We start from the raw sequence: 21,816 nt of genomic DNA on the forward strand, positions 1-21,816 counted from the left end.
GAACTAGAGAAGATAACAGAATACAAAGACCTACAAATAGAAACAGAAAGACTGTAGCAAAGGCAAGCAAGGGTAGTACCAATAGTAATAGGCGCCTTGGGTGCAATCCCAAAACAACTGGAGCCCCACTTGAACATCGTTGGCATTGACAAATTCACCATTAGTCAACTGCAAAAGGCGGCCTTACTAGGAACTGCTTCCATCTTGCGCCGATATCTGTAATACCATCAAACATCCACATCTGCCTATCCCAGGTCCTTGGTAAGGACTCGATACGTAGACAAAAACGCCAAATCCAGTCTGAACATCTGGCTGACTGCGATGATCAATAATAATAATAAAGTTGGAAGTAACCTTGGAGGTCATCTAGTCCAACCTCCTGCTCAGGCAGGAAACCCTATACCATTTCAGATAAATGGCTGTCCAGTCTCTTCTTAAAAACTTCCAATGTTGGAGCACAGGTGAGAACATAGGTCAGTTGCCATTACCTCCTTTCAGGAATTATTTTAATGTCTTCAATGTCTTCAAATATGTCTAAAGAAATCATCCCAGACAAATTTCTTGTAGTTTGGTTAATAGATGTCATTCAGGATAGACTACAGTCCTATCTACTATCACGACCCTAGGTGAAAAGCAAGTATGCAACAATTGATTTGAAATTCCCATCATTTTATCTAAAATTTGAAGTTTGGTTCTATTTAAATAAGGGCTCTTTATTCTGAGCTTGCAGGAAAAAATGTTTTGATTTCATGCAGTTCTGTAGTTCAGACTATGAATAGGAATAGTTACTAAACAAATATTGCAGCAGTTATGTTTTAGACTGAGCTGTTATTTAATCCATTTTTTCTCAAAAATATAGTCATACTAACTTATTTTTTTAATAGAATGTCTCCATCTGTTGATGTTCTTAAAAGACTAGCAGGTATCTGTTTTTGAATATTTTCAATCATGAGTGGTACTCTCTGATTGCCAATACAAAAGACATCTGAAATTGAGGCAACTTGAAAAAGTAATCTTGTGGTCATTTATGCGGGCATTAATCAGAAGCTGACATAATTGGCAGATAGATGCAAGGCAGATTTTATGCTCTTCATAAAGGCTCCTTTTTTGTCATTAAGAAAATATTATTTTGAATTTTCATACTCACAGGTGGATTATGCTGTATTTCATTTCAAACAAATAGTCCTGTTCAGCTGACAGGTTTGATATTAAACTTACAAGTCAGTGGCTCACTTGCAAACAATGCGTTGAGGATTGAAATATCTGCTTTATTAACTAACGAAATATATTGTTTGCATAATATACTGTAGCAAAACTCTGAGGAAAAATTCATGTTACTTTTTTTAAAAAAATAGGTTTCACATAGTAGGTTTCACATAAAATTACAATCCATATTAGTTCAGTTCATCTCCATTATAGCTAATAGCATTAATGATCAACATCTGCATTAGTATATTTGTTGCAGCCATTGCAAAGAAGCCAAGTAACACATTTGTGTACATTGGTCAGCAGGAAATAGTATATAGTAATTTATGTCATTCATCGGTTCGTGATTTGATAAAAAAAAAGTGAGAGAGGTTTTAAGCATGAATTCACCCATACACTATTGTTAAATTGTTTGTGGAGGCATTGTTTTGCCAAATGTTGTAGGTGATCAAATGAGACTTTTAAAACATATATACCAGACTGGAATTTGAAATGAGTCTAACACAAAAAAATGTATATGTGTGATTTATGTTGTACGTGGATCCAGTCATTTAAAAGTCATTTCCTCTGTTTGTTTTTTCATGTTGCCTGACCTTATTAACATTCATGTTCCATATAAGTTCAATTCTTTTTCATCTTTGTTACCAGCTACTGTAAGTGCAACCACTCCATCACCCACCATTACCACTAACATGCCTGATACTAACAGAACCGATAAAATAACGGATGGTAAGACATTTAATGTTATATTTTCTTTGATAGGTTACATCATTTTATCTTTTGAGCATATTTGCATTATATACAAATGTCAGATTTTGTTTCATCAAAACAAAAAGGCTTGTTTAAAGAGGATTGTTGTCAAATAACAATTTTGAATAAGCAAAATTTCCTGTGCGGGGGGAAGATTTTCTAGAAGATTTCATGTTTCTGTTTTGATTCTTTTTATTAATCTTCAAATACTAATGGTTTTACAAAAGCAATCTTCATGTAGTTCTCTGTAGGAGTGGTTGTCCAGAGCACCCTTGGGGCTAGTGAAAAATAGAAAATTATTCACAAACTTTGCTTTGGGGTCATTAATTGAAGTAACATTGTTAAGAACAATCCAAATCAACCTGAAAGTGATTGCTACCTTTCTCCTAAAGAGAAGCATGAAAAGTGACACTTCTCGTAGAATGTTGCAATATTCAAGAGACCCTGATAATGTATATTTTAAGAAATACACAGGTTGGAGAAGAGAGGACCAAGAGTGGTCTCTTAGTTTGTCTACTCTTGCTTTAAAACATTGTCAGATTCTAGAGTTGAATGTTTTCAATTTCAATTGGATGCCAATGAAATAAATGAAATAAAAATTAGATACAGAATTATACAGAAAGCAACAAACAGCTCTATAGGTACAAGGGTGAGATGACCAAGAGAGTTACGTACAGCAAAACTTGGGGTATGTATGGAGTAAGAATAAAAATATTTCACAGGTAGATCATGTAATAGAATTTACGATCGGGAGCTCATTCAAAGAGAATTCTGTGTTTTCATGCACAAACAGTAATTGCATAGAAGAAAAGTTTGATAGGAACAGGACTGAACATATTTCTGTCCTCTATACACATTTTCAAAAATTTAAGTCAGTGGAAGCAGTTTTGTATAATGAACAATTTAAGAATAAATTGCCTAAACTTCTTTTTTAATCTTTGCATATCAGAACTCAGTCTATATAAAGCAGTTCCTGCTGAAATAATTGATATCTTCATAATCAATCTCTGAGCTGTATTTAATGTCAAAGTAATTTCCTTAAGTAATTTACTTCATTTATTAATTGAATGACTTAATGTGTACAGTCCTGCAGGAAATGAAAAGTCCTGCTACAGTGGTCTTCAGAGTCAAGAGAAATTCAGCTGACTCTTCTCAACCTATTCAACATTGGCAAGAAGATTCTAAGATAAGAGGCATCAAAAACATAGGAATTATATCAACCCCAATAGTTTGGCCTGTAAAACAGAGGCCTTTACACACCAGTAAATTTACAACAACTGAGAGAAAAAGTGCACCTAGTTACTTCATCACAATAACTCCTGAGGTGATACCATCTGCTTCTAGAGAAATGCAAATTAATAGCTTGGGCCCTTTCACAGAACAAGTAAACATAAATTATAATTCTTCCATCGAGGTGTCATACTTTAATAACGTTTCAGGACATTCTGAGAGCTTGTTAAATGAGAGTAGTATTTCACAGGAAACACCAACTATCCCATTTGATCACATTAGGAATTTAGGATTCCATATTCAACAGAGTGGAAATGTTGAGATAGAAGATTCTAGATCAAACTTATTGTTTCCTTCATTGGTGAACAAGAACATTTTTTTTGAACTTACAGAAGACCATCAGTGGATGTTATCTCCTATCAGTTACACATTTTCTTCTGTGTATAAACATGCTAACAATTTCTTGCAGTCTTTGAATACATGGAAGGAAAATGCAACTTATGAGTATTTTATTTCCAGAATTCCAGAAGAAAACCTTCCTTCTCTTGTTCATAAATATTCTTATACATCCCCTAAGGAATTAGTTAAAGAAGCAATGCTTGGCTTACTAAACGAATCACTTGAAAGTGTCTACTTGCAGCCCACAAAGAGATTTCTACATGAGGATTCTCTTAGGAATGGCTTTTACATTGTAGATGATTTACAGACTACAAAATTAAATCATGTAAGGGACTATAATTCAGTACATTTTAAAAAACAAATGTTTAAACATAGTGCAAATCCTTCTGGTTCATTACAAAACATGAAAGCCTGGTTTCCAGATGTTATCCCAAGAATCCATCCCACAGAAGTCTTCATGTCAGTGGAATATAGTAGAGAATTACATTTATCATCACATTTACCAAAAGCAAGAGGCAGAAATTCTGAAATTCAGCAAACTGTTTCACTTTTATATCAAGAAACATACAAATTTAAAAGTGATTTTTTTGCATTTAATTCTCTCACTGAGAAATTAGATAATTTAGAAGAACAGGAAGGTTCATCTCTAGAAGATGAATTTGAGCTTCCAGATAAGTTCATTTCTTACAATAATAATGTATCTTCTTTTTCATTTCTATTGGAAGATATCAAGTCAAAGTCTGGAGTAGGATATATAGAAAATAATATATCTAGCAGTGCATATAATGACATTTCTTTTCTCACAATTAATGATGCAAGTCTTCCAACACAATATATAAGTACTTCATTTTGGACTATGGTTAATGATCGTCTAGAATCTACTGAAAGATGGTTGTCCTCATTTAATCAACCATATTCTTCCCTAATAGAAACAGTGTCTTTTTTCATGTCGCCTACACAAATAGATGATATCACCATGCAAACACTTCCTTATAATACACTAGTAGGCCATAATGTTTCAAAGTTATATATTTTTACTAACATAACAGAAGAGAATTTTAGTTCAGTTTTTGCAGTGTACTCATCAGGGATTTCAGATGTTATTGAAAGAATAGCAACAAAATCAGACCCTCTTTTTAACAAAAGTGGATCAATAAATGATATTTCATCTGTGCATGTCCCTTTAACTTCCCAAGTAATACCTTTGATTCAGCCTTCCTTGCATTTACAGATAAGTACTTATGACATATTACAAGGAAGCTTTACTGATGATTTAAAAATTACTGCCAATTTAACCATGCAACAGGCTGTGGAGAAAATCCCAGATGATCAACTAATAACTTTTTTTCCATCTGCTGAAATATCAGCAACACCATTTTTTGAATCTTCCTGTATAGAAGATACCTGCAAAGTTTTATCACTAAGTCCAATACATTTTAAGGAACTGGCACATAATGTATATACAGATTTACAGATTAGTCACCTTACAAGTGCTTCTGATTATATGGAAAGTACAATGCGTTCACAAATAAATAATGCTTTTTTTGAAAACCAACATCCACAGATATCTGATCTGTTCATAAGGACATTGCCTTTAGAAATATTGCCTACTAATAGTCGTGGAACATTTGCACAATTTGGCAAACATTCAGCAACTTTAATGATTTCAGATGCTTCAAATTCACAGAATCCTCTAAATAACCTTGATCAATATTTTCTTGATTCAGAATATTTGTGGAATGAGAAGCTAGTTCAGGAGACAAGTGCCATGAATGAAACATACCTTTTTGAAATTGAACATAATGATCCAAACAATTTAGAAAGCAAAGACATTCTACTTCTTCAACCTGGTCATGCAGAAGAGTTTGGTGTTATGGCTCACAAAAGTATTGATACGAAAATAAAAGTCACTGTTTCAAAACAAGAATCTGTTGTTTGGAAAGTGCATCACAGTTCTAGCAAGTCTGTTGATGATCCCATTAAGAAAGGATTGTCTTCTTTAAATTCAAATAATGTTAGTGTGCCTGATTTTTATGACCAGATAATTCCTTCATCTTTTGAAGACTTGAAATATGAAAAAATAGTAAACTCTTCTTCCCTTTTGGAACAAGCCACAATTTCAGTAGTTACTGAGGTTCAGTCTTTTTTGTTGAATGAATCTACTAAGTATTTTGATGAAAACGTATCAAACATTGGAATGATATTCCATAATCACAAGTCAGAAGTTCAAAATGCAGTGGATATATTAATTGATGAAACTGTTCTGACCAGTATAGCACCAGAAGCAAATCAAAGTATTGTGTTCAAAACAACATTGACTCCTAGTAGCAAATATCTTTTGACTCATTTTTTATGTAATTCCTTCATGGACCGGGACTGCCCATGTGGACGTGAGGTCAAACACAGTAGGTCATAATATGAAGCTAGATGTAGAATGAAAAAATGTCTATCTGCTAGATGTAGAAATAGAGTTTAGAATTACTGGTGCTAAATTAGACAATGCTTAGCAATAGAAACATTAAAGCAATAGAAATGTATTAGAAATGCATTTTTATACCATATTAAAATGATCAATGATCGAAGTGTAGAACTTTAGCATCTGATTCTAATCACTACCATTCCATTTACTAATTCAAGAACTTTTGAGGAGACTATTGTGACAATCAAATTACATTGTTTCTCCTATTCAATCCATGGAGATTGTTTTGTAAAAATCTAATGAAGACAAATAATTACAGTTTGATCAGAAAATATGAGAGAGAGATCATATCAAATTATCTTCTCCATGTGCAGATAATTTCTGCTTTCCCACTTATCTCCACTGAGATGCTAGATCCTTGCTTCTGAAGCAAAACATGGAATCTCTGTGTATCTCTTTCTCTATTATAAGTCTTGCTGCCCATAAAGAAAAAAGACACTGAATCTACTGAACTGTTATTTTTTAAAAACTGATTTTTCAAAATAAACAAAATCCAACAAAATGAACAGGAGAAATCATTACCTAATATGTTTAAATATATTTAAATTTAAAAAAAGTTTTGTTTTGTTTTTTTATTTTACTTAGATTACTGTAATCTAAGTATTTTGAAACAGTGGTCTTAAAAATAATGTGAGTATAAATTAAGTGGAAAGTATGTTTTGAATTTTTTTAATATTGTCAATTGATAGTCTCCTGAGAGTACTAACCTCGAGCAAATAAGTTTTCACTCATTATTCAGAAGTGGTAGATTTGAATTAGCTATACTATTTAGAGACAGTAGAGTTTTCCCATTCAGTCTGACATAATGTAAACTGTATTTTCATAAAACACACAAATAATTCCTTTCCAAGAAGATGTAAAAAAGATTTTGTGTTCATAGAAAATTGGTTCATATTTATGGCATATATTTGTCCAAATGAGTTGAAATGTTAATGAGATCATGGATTATCCATGTTAATGTGGTTCCTCAAATATGTCAATTCATACCAGAAATAGGTTTATATGAATGAAAATACAAAAAAAAATTCCCAAATTGGGACAATAACCACAAATGTGGAATGAAATATTGGGAATGTACAACCTATTTTTAAAGTTATTGAGCTCTTTTTGATGACACATTGACACTACTATCCCATAAACAGTTTGGTAATGGTTAAAAAGTTCAGTATGACCAGGGAAATGCTGTACAATAAGAGAATCTGGATTCTGTGTAGGTAATTTCTTCCTTAAGTGATTCTCCTATAACTGAGCGGGTAATCTGTGGGAATTTTTCCCCCTACTCCACCTGATTATCATTTCAGGCTATAAACAGGCTCTGCTCTCTCCCCTTCTCACTCACTGGGAACCATGAGATGTTTTAAATGTGCTCCATATAACAACTAGATTTACTCCTTTGTGTGTGCTATATTTGATATGTACAATACTATGATGAATAAGAGGAAAGATAAAATGAAAAGATACCAGTATAAGCAGTTAACAATCAAAAGAAAAGTTATAGGTTCTTCTTCAAAAATAGAATATACTTCAGTGTAGCTAGTGATAATAGCATTAACAAAATTCTGTCACCATTGATACCCTTAATAAAAAAATTAATAAAAAATATCAGAATCTCTCCCAATATCTGGCATCTTATTATATATTAATAAAAATGTACAAATGTAGAAAAATGTGTATGTTTCTATGTGTTTAGATATAGTATATCCAAACACAAACACATTCATGATAATCACTGTATGTTGTATGTTATTAAACATACAGCTCACTCATATTCGTATAAATAATTATGAAATGTAACAAATTATTACATATTTTCATAATGAATTGTAAGATAAAGCTCAAGTACTCCTGAAAAGAAAAGTAACAGCATTCTATTCATATAAATTCTGATTAAAAATATGAAAAAAACTGAAGCGGTCAGCGGTTAATGCAAATATTTCTATACAGCTCCAATATATATGTTAAGATAATGTCTATAATAATATCAAAATATTTTCAGTTTGAGCCAATGAGTGCTTTAGTTGGCATAGTCCTATCAAAGAAATAGTGTATATGCTTGCAGGATAAGCCAACCTGCATTTTTATTTTTTTTAAAAAAAATTCAAGGTTCTACTCTTTGCAGATGAACTTATCTGCAAGTATATACGGGATATACAGATATTATAAAAAATATTACCACATATATTTTTGCTGATAAGCCCATCGATAAGCCAAACACAATGTTGACACCTAAAATTTTTGACTTATATCTGAGTATATAATGTAGTACACGTCCACAGTCATAAAAACACCTTTGGAAGTCCTCTATTATTTGACTCACACCTTAAAGTCAATAAGTTTTCTACTTTGGATATGCATTGGATTTTTTTAAAGCTTGAATTCTTGGAGAACTGATTTTAATTTTTATTCTTCATTATTTTATTTCCTCCTTTTTCAGATTCTTATCTGACCAATTGTGTATCGATCAGCTAACAAATTATTTATTTAATAGGATAGTTGAGAGGTTATTCTTTTTTGTCCTACTTCAACCCCCAACAATAATCTCTTACCAGTTGAGAAAGGGTTCCTTACATATATTAATAAACCCTTCAGCTGTATGTTTGGAAAAAAAATCTATAATCCTGATCTATAACTGTAAGATATAGCATATCAAGACGCCTAAGCACATTTGTAAAAAAAAAAGTTTTAAAGATGTTTAATAAACAAAACCCTAATATGCTGGTTTTTATAAAATTGAATACCTTCAAAATACTGTAATTTTCCTGAAAAGTTCATCTCATACTGAAAAAAACAGTAAAAGTTATAGTCATTTTTGCTTTTCCCATTTCATACTATGAAATAACAGAGTTTTCCAAAGGTTTTCCAAATCCCATTTGTAATCTGCCCGACCCAAATTAGATCAGAATATAATTGGATCAGTTCAATGGGGATTTGATTGTTTTTAAAACTTCTGATCTTGCCTTCAAAGTAGATTAACTCTTGTCTGCATACCAATAATTTTTACTCAGACAAAGTATAGAAAAATCGGTCAAAAGATCAGGTAGATATTACTAAAATATTTTCAAATAATGGTCAAATATTTTAAAATCATTTGCCTCACTAGTACAAAAAATGATTCAATAATAAATATTTCTATATGTTTGTCTATTATGAAAAATCAAGGTACATCTATATTTTTTAAAAAAGTTAAATCAGGTGACAATATTATTAAAAATTAAAGTCAGTTTTAAAAGCATTATCAGTGTTGTGGCTTTACCATAGGCTTGGTGATACGTCTTGGTGAGAATTTTTAAGAGTCAATTCTGACATTTACATTGTTTTTGTAATGCCTAGGTAGATTATACTACAGAATAGACTTTACTGTCTATAAAATCAAAGAGGATACAGAGCCAAACATTCAGAATATAATTACAGAATGGGTAAGTTAGGCTACTTTTCAAACCATTGTATATACATTTTAAGTGTGCTTTTGAAGATGTTATTTAAATACTTTTTAAAATATTTAAAAGTATGATCTTTAAAATTTTAAACATTAATTTTTTAAAAGCATGATTCAGAACTGGTAATTTCTAGATTATTCGTTCAAATGTACATACTGTTTATCTGAAATACTGCTTTTTAGTCTGATCTTTCAAAATCTATAGAGATTAAGCAGGCACCATCCTTTTAGCTTTTCAGAAGGCCATCAAGGCCTGGCTTTTAACCCAGGCACTGGAGTAGAGTGAGGATATTTGGAGTTGATTGTGAGGCATCTCAAGGGGATGATTGAGGCACCATGTTTGTTTTGGTTTTGTGATTTTTATAGTTCTGAGCATTATTATTGTTGTGAGCTTCTCAGAATTAAAACAATTAAAAGAATCTTTTAAATTGATTTAGGCAGATAATAGTTTTGCTTTTTAAGATTAACTCGAACAATAAAGTAAAATAAAGACTTAACAGCAATAAATTAAAGTAAAACCTAGAAATATGCTATAGACTAGAATTACATTGTAGGTGTTGGAGAAGGGAGGGAGGGAGAAAGAGAGAAAAGAAAAAGAAAATATATGACATACCTATACCTACAAGGTTCATAATTATGCAGGCAATAGTTTTCTCTGTGACATGGAATTGAAAGTTGGACTTTGAAGAAGCAGGACAGAAGAGTATCAACCTTTGTGAAATTTGGTGTTGGAGAAGAGTCCCAAGAATATTCTGGCTAGCTAGATAAACAAACAAGTGGATCATGAAAGAAATAAATCCAAAGTTTACCCTTAAGGTACAAAAGACACAAAATGATACACTTAAGGACCATATACGACCAAAGAAGAAAACCTGCCTATGTGGTTGACAACAACTAGAGGGCATTCAATCAGAAAAGGTCCATAGATGCAATTTTAGTAGATACTGTCTAATGATTAAAACCTCCATGAATTTTGGGGGGAAATTATACCATAGTGAATATTATATAATTTGGCAGATTTAACCATTTTATTTTAACATATTTTTGAGGGGGACCATTTTAATAATTATTCCATTTTGGGGGGCCCATCTGGAGAGCAAGATTTTGCGCTTCACAAATTTTAGGATCAAGGTATACTAAACAAAGATATTTTTGTCCACCCTTGAAAGCTGCCAGATATATTTGGTTATTAATAGATAAACAGTAACCTTTCAAATTCCATCTGAAATTAGTACAGTAGAATAATCCAAATTTGAAAATACCAGGGAAGATGTTTTACTAGATTCATGAACTATATAAGAGATCACTTGATATCTGTTGAAAATAATTTAAGTATAATACTCGATTGAGAATGTATAGAATTGAAATTTTATTAATTAATTAGAATATTGACCTGATGCTCTAGCAACTTCTGAGTAACTTGCAATTTTAACTAAAAGATACAGTACCTGAACCAAACCCAAAATTTCCAATTTATAGGGAATTCAAATGGAAAATGAAAGTATTAATTAAATCTCTGCACTGTGGGATGAAGGATTGGAATATCCAATTTTGCAGTCAGTAGGTCCAGATGTGAAGAAACCTGAATTTACTTATGATTTTAAAATGAAATTAATTTACCAGAAAATATTTCATATTTATTAGACCTTATATGTCAGTTCAGTTTTGGGAAGAAATTGGTACCTTAACCATTACATCAAACTGGGCTCTGTCTTTTGTCACTTCGAGTTTACTTTTTCACCACAGTCTATGTAGGTTTATTCTCACTGTATAAATACAAGGTTTTTGTTGGTGATGGTGGTGATATAATTTTTTTTTAATTCACTGTTAAAAATGTTTTTAAAGGTTTACCAGTTGCTAAGTCAAATGGAATCTGGATTAATAATGTTTGAATTTATTTATTTATTAAATTAATTTGCCACCCATCTTGCCACAAGGTTATAAAATTTATAGGCTATAAGGTTATAAATTTGCCATCAGTGCCATTGAGATATTGTTTGAGTAAGATCCCCAGCTAAGACTTCTGCATGGAGATTTTCTTCTCGTATTTAGATTTCTGTCATTATTTATAAGGATTAATAACAAAGATTTTGACTGTTATGTAATCCAGATTCATGTCTCAATTAGTGAGTAATAGTCTTCTATTAGTGCTTTATATTGATAGTGAAGTTATAGGTTAGGAAGAGAACTTTCTCACTAAGACATATTGCCATGCCCTTTAGAATTCTTGATTTTCTGTACTTAACCTTGCTTTCCCTAGCATGTTGTTCTGTGCCTTACCTTTTAAAGACTTATTTTTTTCTACAATTAACTCAAAAGAACAAAAGGAAATGTATGAACTGCTTATGGGTATAGTAAAAGCAGAAATACTGTATGTAGTATTTCTTTGGCTTACTATTTTTTATACTTTCTGTACTTTCCACCACAACATGAAAGATATGCTGGTGATGGTGATGATCATAATGATGATCATATGAAAAAAAACTCAGATTCTATGAAAATAAATTCATAGAAAATAAATTTAATGCAAAAATTAAAAGTTCCAACAATTTTATGCATTTTAACCTTTGCGTTGTTTTCCTGTTTTCTAGTTAATTCAGACCATGGGGAATTGGAATTACAATGTATGTGTGGTGGATATAAGGTAGGTGCTTGACAGGATAGAAAGGAAACATGCAGAAGGCACTTTTCTGAAAAATATGTCTTTTGTTTTTGTAGTGTTGAGCCAAGTTCAACAAAAACCGCATCAAGAGGAAAGAGAAGTGTTGATCAAAGGTAAAATTGTGAGAAATTCTTGTTACAAAAGCTCTGAAATAATCCTAGCAGTTTTGTTCTATTTATCAAATACTAATTGGATTTATATTTGTCAAATAACTTTGCCTGGTAATTATATGAGACATATTTCCCAAGACATATTTCAAGCTACTCTTTAGTTACCAGTTTAAAGGCGAACGAAAGAGCCAATGTTACAATTCCTTTTCGGAAGACTCGTGTGCTGGGAAAGATAAAAAGGAACATTTAGGAAGCATCCAGGAGTTCCATTTATGAAAGATGTCAGTTGATGCATTTTATAAGGAATCTACTACATACTTCCTGAAGTCTGTTATACACATACAGGTAGTCCTTGATTTAAGAGCACAGTTGTGCTTAAAATTTCCATTGCTAAACAAGACAGAGCCTTGGTGGAGCAGTGGGCTAATGCCTCCTTAAGTAACACCAGCCGCCTGCAATTAGTGCAGGTTCGAGTCCCACCAGGCTCAAGGTTGACTCAGCCTTCCATCCTTCCGAGGTAGGTGAAATGAGGACCCAGATTGTTGGGGGCAATTAAGCTGACTTTGTAATAATGCCGCTTGGGGTGTGTGTGTGAAAGCCCTAATAAGCAGGCATATAGATAGAATGAAGGCTACTGCTAAACTTGTAAGCCGCCCTGAGTCTTCGGAGAAGGGCGGGATATAAATGGAATTAAAAAAAAAAGACAGTTGTTCAGAGAGTTTTGCCCCATTCTATGACCTTTCTTGCCACAGTTGTTACATGAATGACTGTAATTGTTAAGTTTGTATGGTGGTTAAATGAATCTGACTTCCTCATTGACTTTGTTTGTCAGATGATCTCAAAAGGTGATCACAGACCCTGGGTCACTGTAACCATCATAAATACATGCCAGTTGCCAAGCATCTGAATTTTGGTCTCATGATTATGGGAATGCTGCAATGATCATAAGTGTGAAAAACATAAGTCACTTTTTGTAATTTTAGTCACTAAACAAATGGCCATGAGGACTACCTGTATATTTCAGCATCATACAGCATCATAGGGGAAATGTTAATAAATAACTAAAATAATATGAATGTTCCACTAAACTTCATTTTTCGCTGCAAAGTCCAACGGCTATCCCCACTGAAAACAGTTTTAGTATTGCAAGATCAAAATATATTTGCCTTCATTCGTGAGCTTTAGTATTGTTTGTTTTCTCAAAGACTGAAAACTGAACTACTCAAGCTAGAGTTATGGAAGAGTTCTCATAGAATATTAAACTCTGGAATGGCTTGACAAGTGGTTTGTTCATCTTACATCACTTAGTAATTTCTATTAAAGTTATCAAAAGCTCTTAATGTTCAGATTGCATTAATCGTACATTGGTGACAGATGTATGTTTTGCCAGTTCCTGAACCACATGGTGCTTTTGCACCTGGAGTAGCATAATAAAAAGATCTCTGGACAACAGTGAAGTGACAACACATTGTTAATATACTATTAACTTTAGAATAAATTCAATGTTTTCTCAGTTGTTACTGTAACAAAATGTCTAATTTTTCAGTAGTCCTGTTTCCCAATTAAATGACATCTATTGGAAAGCAAAGAGAATAATTTTTAAAATCATCATCATTTGCACTGGATTCTCTTATTTTTAATCTCTATATTTGCCCTTTATATAACTGATGCCATGTCATTTTTGACATCACAGTAAAGCCACACATTTCTGTTCCTGCTGCTGCTGCTGTTTTCCCCCGAAAGATCGTTCATATCCTAGGTGTAGCCATATGACCAAGTCTAGGTCAGATGGGTAAGATGCGTATTACAAAGGGGCTCCTTTTTTGTGTTTGTGAATTCCCCATTTTATTTTGCAAATTGCATTGTTGCCTTTGATGTTATTTACCAGCTCAATAAATACACGCTTGCTGCACATTTTTACTACCAGGAATTACCATTCCTGTAACAAAATAACAGCAAATCTAATCAAACAAAACTATCTGTTACATTTAACAGTGTACTAAAGAACTATTTCCTAAAACTGCATTCTTAAAAAATATAGTAACAGGAAGAACTAGTATTTTGTGCAATAAAATCAGTAATTTTGTTTTATGGTGCAAAATTAAATGTCACTTTTACATGCTTTGGTACTGACTGATTTATCTGATTACTAAAACACGTTAAAACAAGCAATAAACTAGGTGTTGTTGGCTTCCTTTGAGCCTGATTGATATTAGTTGTTACATTGAACCTAGTTAAGATTAAATACGAGGAAGTAAAAGAAGTGGAAATTTCAAGTCTTCTTTGCAATCCCCATGTATTCCCCTTACCCCTGGGAATACTTCTTTTAGAAAGATTTTTCATTATGAGCTGTGATACCATAGGAAAAAAATCTCATAAGAATAAAACAGGATGTTCCAATATGGCATATGCAAATTGATGAATTGGTGAGTCCGTTAATAGGATTGGTTGATTAATTAATTGTTTTTGTGAATTATGTTAAATTACAGTGATCATACTTAAATGCATTATTATTATACTATATTCTGATTCAGAGATTCTTTTGCAGTTTTGAGGTCCGTGCTCTTTTAGCTTACAATTCTACCAACAATGTAAGTTTAGAAGAACAAACAATTAGGAAGAAACTTGAAAGCAGCAATATCACAGACAACTTGAAACTCCATAACGTGAATGTTCATTCAATTGGTAAGGGCAGAGGTTTTGTTTTTGCTGCATTTTCATTATATAACTATTAGACTAAAATCAATACTGCAAATATTAATATTGTGATCATCATTATTAGTGCACAAGAACAATATGTTTTAACTGGTAACTGTATTTTAAACATACTGTTTCAGTTTATAGTTTTATGTACTACACTATGCTTTAAGGAATTAACTATTCTACATTGACTATATAAGCAGAAGACATTAAAATAGTGAAGTCAGTTGCAACAGATTAGAAATCAAAATTAATAGATTTAATAGTTCTGTTCATTGTTTGAAAATAATCTACAGTATAAAAAGTGGTTCAGACAATGCACAACTGCAAGCACAGCACCTCTCTGCTGTTCATTCATTCATTATTGTCATTTTTCAGGTTCCTTTGTGAGTCTGAAAAAATGCCATTAAGAATTATATTGAAAAGGTGTTATACCTTTAATGCTTCAATGAATATCAGAAGATTGATGTACTGGTCTGAAATCCAAAACACTTTTTCAAAATTATTTTCAAAGCATGCAGTTCACGGATGTTAAACATTTTGTTCTTCAAGTTCACCTTTAACTTAGCCCTGGTAGAAACGGTACAGCACAAACAAAATAATGGGGAAACTGAGGCTTCTTGAAGCCAATTGCACTTGTTTCCTCACAGATTAACAGAATGAGTAAAAACTATTTATGATTGAGAAAAGTTCTGTATACTTTTGTGTTGAATCTTTATTCTCAGGACTTTGTGCCCTATGAGACATGCCACAGGTCTCTCCTTTAGACCTTCAGCTGCCCATTCAAAAAAAATACAAGAAGCAAGGACATTATGCAAAGGATTTAGTGGCTGATCTGGGCCATCTGGGACAATGGCCCTAGAATAGTACTGTGAAATAGTAATGGAATTCGGGCAAAGCCAGGTCAGAGTTAGTTCGACTAGAAATGGGCCATTACATGAGCAATACACTAACTTAGAGACAATAGGGCTAAGCAACATAGTGAGCTTTGAATACCACATTGCAAGCCACCAATTCAGATCCAAGGACACTTGGAATCATTTGGTGTTCAGTCCTGATTTGTTACGATTATCAGATTATAAATTAGTTTTAAATGTTTAGATTTAAAAAAAACCCACAGATACTAATTTCTCTCTGATTCTAGATGATTTTTTTGTCTCATTGGAAAATACATTTGTATCCAGTGATGTGCGTTTTGTTTCATAAATACTCATTCCATTAGGTATTTGTAAGTAAAAATAACTGGGTATAAAATTAAACCTGACTCATTCAGACCAGTCTAACTACTTTTACTAGAAAGCTACAGTGTTAATGGTTGTTTTTTGTTAATTTGGTTGGTTGGTTGGTTCACTGCTTTTCATTTTCTCTTGCAGAAAAATGTGAGGCTCAGGAACAGCCTCTAAATTACTTTTGGAGAGAAACCAGACCACGAGAGACTGCCACCACTAACTGCTATGACAGCTCTACCCAGATTGCATCACGAACATGGTAACAGCTCAGAGATCATGATATGCTTAGTGGTGAGACTGAGATGAAGTATGCTACGGATATAATTAAAAAGTGACAGGTTTTTGAAAGTAAAGAAGTAAAAGATGCAAAGGATTTAAAATAATACGGAAGGACTATGTGATTTCATAAGAACATCCATATATTGATTGCTAATATTTTCTGTTCTATCTTAGCTTTCTAAACCTGAATAATTATACATCTTATTGGGATACTCCTGATCTTAGAAACTGCACAGGTAAGGGTTTGTGTATCTGCCCATCTATTTGTGTATCTGCTCCATCCATTTGAAATATTTCTTTTTCCAAGCTTCAAACACCTCTGGACCTCAGCAAGAAAGGTTTTTAGATATTTGTCACTAATATAAACTTCTTTAATGCTTTACTGAAAACTTATGCCATTTTGTTAGACTCTAAAGCACAACCCACGTTTATTTTAGATATATACAGCTAAAAACATGCATTTATATAGCATAAATATTTAAATTCTACTCAAAATATTCTGTCAGGTTGAGGGGTTTTTTATTCCTATTGAAGAAAAATCAGAATATTTTTAGCATTTTGCCGTGGGAACTTGGCCCAAATCCTCTCACTCCGTTGTTTATTACCATAGCACCACATGAGTAATTTGGGTGGTAGTCCCACTGACTAGGACTAGACTCCCATCATGCAGAAAAATGGCTTTAAAGATAAAGAATCTCACCCATAAGATAGGCCTATCAATACAATTGAAGCAGCTATCAAATCAGAACAGCCTGTTTCCCCCTCTCACCTTCCAGCTTTAAAGAGCATCTTTAGATTTGTTAAACCCTTTTAGTCATTCATTTAGCGCAGAGGTTCCCAACCTTTTTGGTCACCAGGGACCAGTTCTGTGGAGACAGATTTTTTCGTGGACCGGAGAGTGCGTGGTTTTGTGTGCTACCTGCATGCCACGAATGAAGCTTTGCTTGTTTGTGCAGACTGGTTGCTGGCATGTCGCGGCACGGTACTGATCCATGGACTGGGGGTTAGGGACCCTTGATTTAGCATATTAACACTAATAAACTAATCTCTGTCCTCAGATATTTCAGCTACCATGTACATCATGCAGCAATCCCATAAGCAGTGGACAGAACTTTTTTAACACAATACAAAACCAACACCAACACCAAAATCATACTAGCTTTATAGCCAATAGGCAGAACAAATGAATTCCAAAACCCAGAGAATGAAAGAAACATTCAGACACGCCCAGCAGAGTCTGAAACAGCCAAACAACACCAAATAAACTGTCCAAAGCCATCTCCAATCTCCATTTTTAATGGCACTCTGGAAACCCTACTACAGCAATACACACTAAGTACATATTGTACACACCCTGATCCTTGATAAACTTGCTATAATTGGAAAAGGAACTTTTTCTGGGACTAACTGGCATATATTGCTTTCTTTGTGTGCTTTCAGAAAATGCTGCTGACATAGCCAATCAGCTACTGAATCTTACAGGAGAAGGGCAGCAGTTGACTTCAGACAAAGTGAATGATGTGATCCAGAAACTAAAAAAAATTGTGAATGATGAAGAAATCAATGAATCTTTGGGTTCTACTGTGATCACAATATTTTCTAATATTTTAACTAGTTCTGATAATGTATTGGCTGCATCATCTTCCGAGTAAGTGTTACTGGAAGAGGATCTGAGTGTTATGCAGAGTTTTTAAAAAAATGTTTATATATTGGTAGTCCATGAAGGACATACAAACCATGTGAAACTTTATCTGCATTTTATAATTAACTCCTCAAGTGAATTATTCAATCATTAAAGAAATACAGCCTAATTTTAAGTATCTTAGCATCTCAGTTCATGGGCTTGATAGCAACTCTGCTATTTTAATATTAAATCGGTTTTCCTCTAGGGTCATAGCAGTTAAAAGAAGTCATAGTGAAAGGTAGATAAAAGGTGACAAGATGTACTAGTGACAATAATAACATTCACTAGATTAGATATAAGCAAAAAAGTGTTTCTTTGAATCAAATTACTGTAACACATTTGCTCAAGTAACATCAATTAACTCTTAACTGCAAATGTAATCCAAAGGAACAGATGCCCAGAAAAGAGATGCATTTGTTTGGCATAATCATAGCTCCCAGCTTGGTGGTAGAATAGAAATTATATTGCCCAATAAAGCTTTTGCAATTTCTCTCCCGTTCTGCCCGTGCTAATAGATGGGATACAACTGGTTTTGTGAGTAGCTATAATTATATTGTGGGGGCAACAACTATCAAGAGTCCTGGCTATCTCTATCTTATTATTTCCCCATCACTATGAGCAGAATTTTAAAAAAAATAGAGTTAGGCCTTAAAAACAAGGAACATCATAATCTATATTTTAAAAAATATGTTCAAAATACCACCATTCTAAGAGAAAAATAGCTTTGAGAAAAAAGCAACATTTTCTTCCTCCAGCAAGAAAAACGATAGAGCAAAGAAGGAAGATGATCTGCATATAACTTTGGCTCTCTTTCCCATCATTTGGGACACGCGGTACTTGAGTAGAATTTGCTCACAAATATCTGAATATTTTGCAATTTAGGTTTTTTTTTATAGTTGGTAAACCTGTACCAAAAATTATACCTACTAATGCATGCAAAGGGTCTTTAAACTCAAAGTGCTTTTAATCTCATTATTTTAATTGATTTGATATGTATGCTTGATTTTAGAGCTATAAAGACCATTGATGCCTTGGCATTGAAGATTCAGTTTACAGGTCCCTCCATGAGCATCTCAACCCGAAACCTAGCACTTGGAGTTTCATCCTTGAATTCATCCTTATTCAGTGGCTCTTCCTTCAGTGTTGCTCCCCAGAACAATGCTTCAGATTTTCAGGTATATATAAACATTCAGGGTTATTTTCAAGCAAGATACATTGACAGGAATGTAATTGATTAATTCAGTGATTTATGCCAACTTAGTCAATTCAAGGCAGGGATGAGCAACGCATACTATTTAATCCAGATGTGCTTACCACTCCGTTTGTGGCTTCCAACACTCACTAGAGTGACTGGGGCCAGATGTTTGTAAGAAGGAGAGTTTGGGAGGCTTTTAAAAGCCAAAAAGGTAAAGCACCTATTTTACTCCTTAAAAATTGCTGCTATCTCTCATCCCCCAAAAATACCTGTTAGGTTTTTTTCCCTCATGGGATGTTTAAGGGCAAATGAGTTCTTTAAGCCCTTAAAGATTGTTACTGTCAAAACATGACTCGCCTAAAGCAACCAAATCATGTTGAAGACACAATGTAATTTTATTTACACGCAACAGTATATACTGGGCTCCCAACAAAGCATTGACTCTCTGCTGAACAATCGTGAGCAAAAGCAAAACCACTACATAGCAAAGACAAGACAAAGAAAAAACGACAAACACAGTGTGGAATGTTTTAGATAAACCCATCCATGTGACATTATTATTTATCCCATCAGACTAGGTCAGCATGCTAGCCACACTATCTTTGAGATATGGTCAATGAATTGAAACAATTTGGTTTACTGGGCCACGGTATCCTGACTGATTCTTCTCCCTGTCGCCACCCAGGGTCAATTCAGCTTTCTGGGAATGTTTTCTTATAAGGGCATTTTAAGTAGTTACGGGAGGGGAACCTCATGGGTTTGATAGTGAGTGCAGTTGACATGGGGAGGTTACATTTTGGCCTTAACAGTGTGCATCATAAAGCCTCAGCAATTTAGTCCTAGTCTCTCTGAAGATGTTATATGGCATTGCAGGCCACACTCTCCGTGGCTCCCAGCAAGAAATGTAAGCAGTGTTCTGTTTCTAGGTTGAAGAATGTGATCTATCTCTGATTTAAGGCTTTGGGGCTATGTCCTACCTGATAAGGGGTTTGAGCTAGCTTATGCAGTACTGTTGTGTTGTGTACTGTTCCATCAACGTTCAACAGCAAGGTAAATAAAAAGAATGAGACTTGAAAACTAGTACTATTCTGTGGTAAACATTATATCTGGCCCATGCTGAAGGCAGTCTAATCTATTAAGATATACGAGTTGAGCAGCTTGTTAGGGTAGGCTCAAGGACTTATTGCAGCTATTAGTTGTTGCTTCACTGGGAGGGAGGTTGCTGAGACAGACTCTCTTAATTATTTACTTCTCAGTGAATCCAAACCAAAATTTAGCACTATTATCCACCCATTAAATTAGGTAAACAATAGCTTTCAAAAAAATGATAAGTTGATCTTGTACAACATGAATTATATCAACTTCTAAATGAAAATATTTTTCAATAAGTTAACATTAATGTTGATTTTTAAAAATAAACAATATTAAATGGATATGTTTAATAGAGAAGATTTTAAAATTTTCTTTATAAGGACATAATGTTATAAACTAAAACAAAATATTGATTTTCATAATGCTGAGAAAAGGCTAAAACTTGTTATTAACTAAATAATTAGGAATCAAATAATACCAGTATGTTCCCTCATGCAATATGGTAAATAGCTTCTATTTTTATTTTGATAGTCTTTTTTTCATTTTTCTGTTTTAGATTTCTTTTGATCAAAACCAAGAAAATTCTCTTGCTAGTATTTCTTTGCCTCCAAGTTTGCTAAATAATTTAAGTCAAGAAGATCTTGAAGCAATAACCAGGGCTCAATTCACTTTTTTCAATAAAAATGGACTCTTCCAGGTAGGCATCAATATGTTTAATGGTTACGTAAAGAAAATAGCAATACTGAAATTTATCTTTATAATTTTGGTGAGATGGTACTGTTTTTATGACCCTATGTATACATTTAGAGAGAGGAATAGCAGGATGACATTTATTTTACCTCCATGTGCTCATTATCTGATAAACCCTTTTGAAGATTCTTTCTGTGATTGCAAATGTAGTAAAAGACCTTTCTACTGTAAAGGCCAGTTTAGTTAGACATGAAGTGAAATGCGTGATGAAATTAATGGGTAGTTTTTTAAAAAATATCAGTAGTGGCTCTTTTTATTTCCATTGCTTTAATTTTTGTTGGTTTATTCTTCTTTTTAACCTTGAATGGCCTAGTGACCTAGAGGTAGGGCTCTCACCTCAGAGTCAGGAGGCTGTGAGTTCAATACAAGGTAGCGGCAGATATTTCTCTTTCTGGGCGCAATGAGTAATGGTCTGCTATGAACTCTGCGTAGATGTCGGGAAGAGCATCCAGCCAGTAAACTTTGAGCTCCAGTCAGTTGCCCTGATCCCATCCCCAAGCAATGGATTGTAGGGTCATTAAAAGGAAAAAATATTATTTTTAACCTTGGTATTTAAAAAACAAGTCTTGATAATTTATATGGTAAGTTTAAATAAACTTATAAAATGCACAGTTA

At 33.3% G+C, this 21,816-nt stretch overlaps 1 protein-coding gene across 2 annotated transcripts in view; it reads left to right on the forward strand.

Moving 5' to 3' along the window:
• The window catches only part of ADGRG6 (adhesion G protein-coupled receptor G6), a 102,566-nt gene that overhangs the window by 47,923 nt on the left and 32,827 nt on the right, over positions 1–21,816 (forward strand). For both annotated transcript variants that reach the window (XM_081337170.1, XM_081337169.1), the window contains exons 6-15: positions 1,855–1,935; positions 9,395–9,480; positions 12,092–12,144; positions 12,219–12,275; positions 14,821–14,957; positions 16,346–16,460; positions 16,655–16,716; positions 17,921–18,128; positions 19,174–19,339; positions 21,008–21,148. In XM_081337170.1, the coding sequence (XP_081193296.1) occupies positions 1,855–1,935; positions 9,395–9,480; positions 12,092–12,144; positions 12,219–12,275; positions 14,821–14,957; positions 16,346–16,460; positions 16,655–16,716; positions 17,921–18,128; positions 19,174–19,339; positions 21,008–21,148 (1,106 nt within the window). The remainder of the gene's footprint in view (positions 1–1,854; positions 1,936–9,394; positions 9,481–12,091; positions 12,145–12,218; positions 12,276–14,820; positions 14,958–16,345; positions 16,461–16,654; positions 16,717–17,920; positions 18,129–19,173; positions 19,340–21,007; positions 21,149–21,816) is intronic.

Source organism: Vipera berus, assembly GCF_964194415.1.
Source record: "Vipera berus genome assembly, chromosome: 1".
Taxonomy (NCBI): Eukaryota; Metazoa; Chordata; class Lepidosauria; order Squamata; family Viperidae; genus Vipera; species Vipera berus.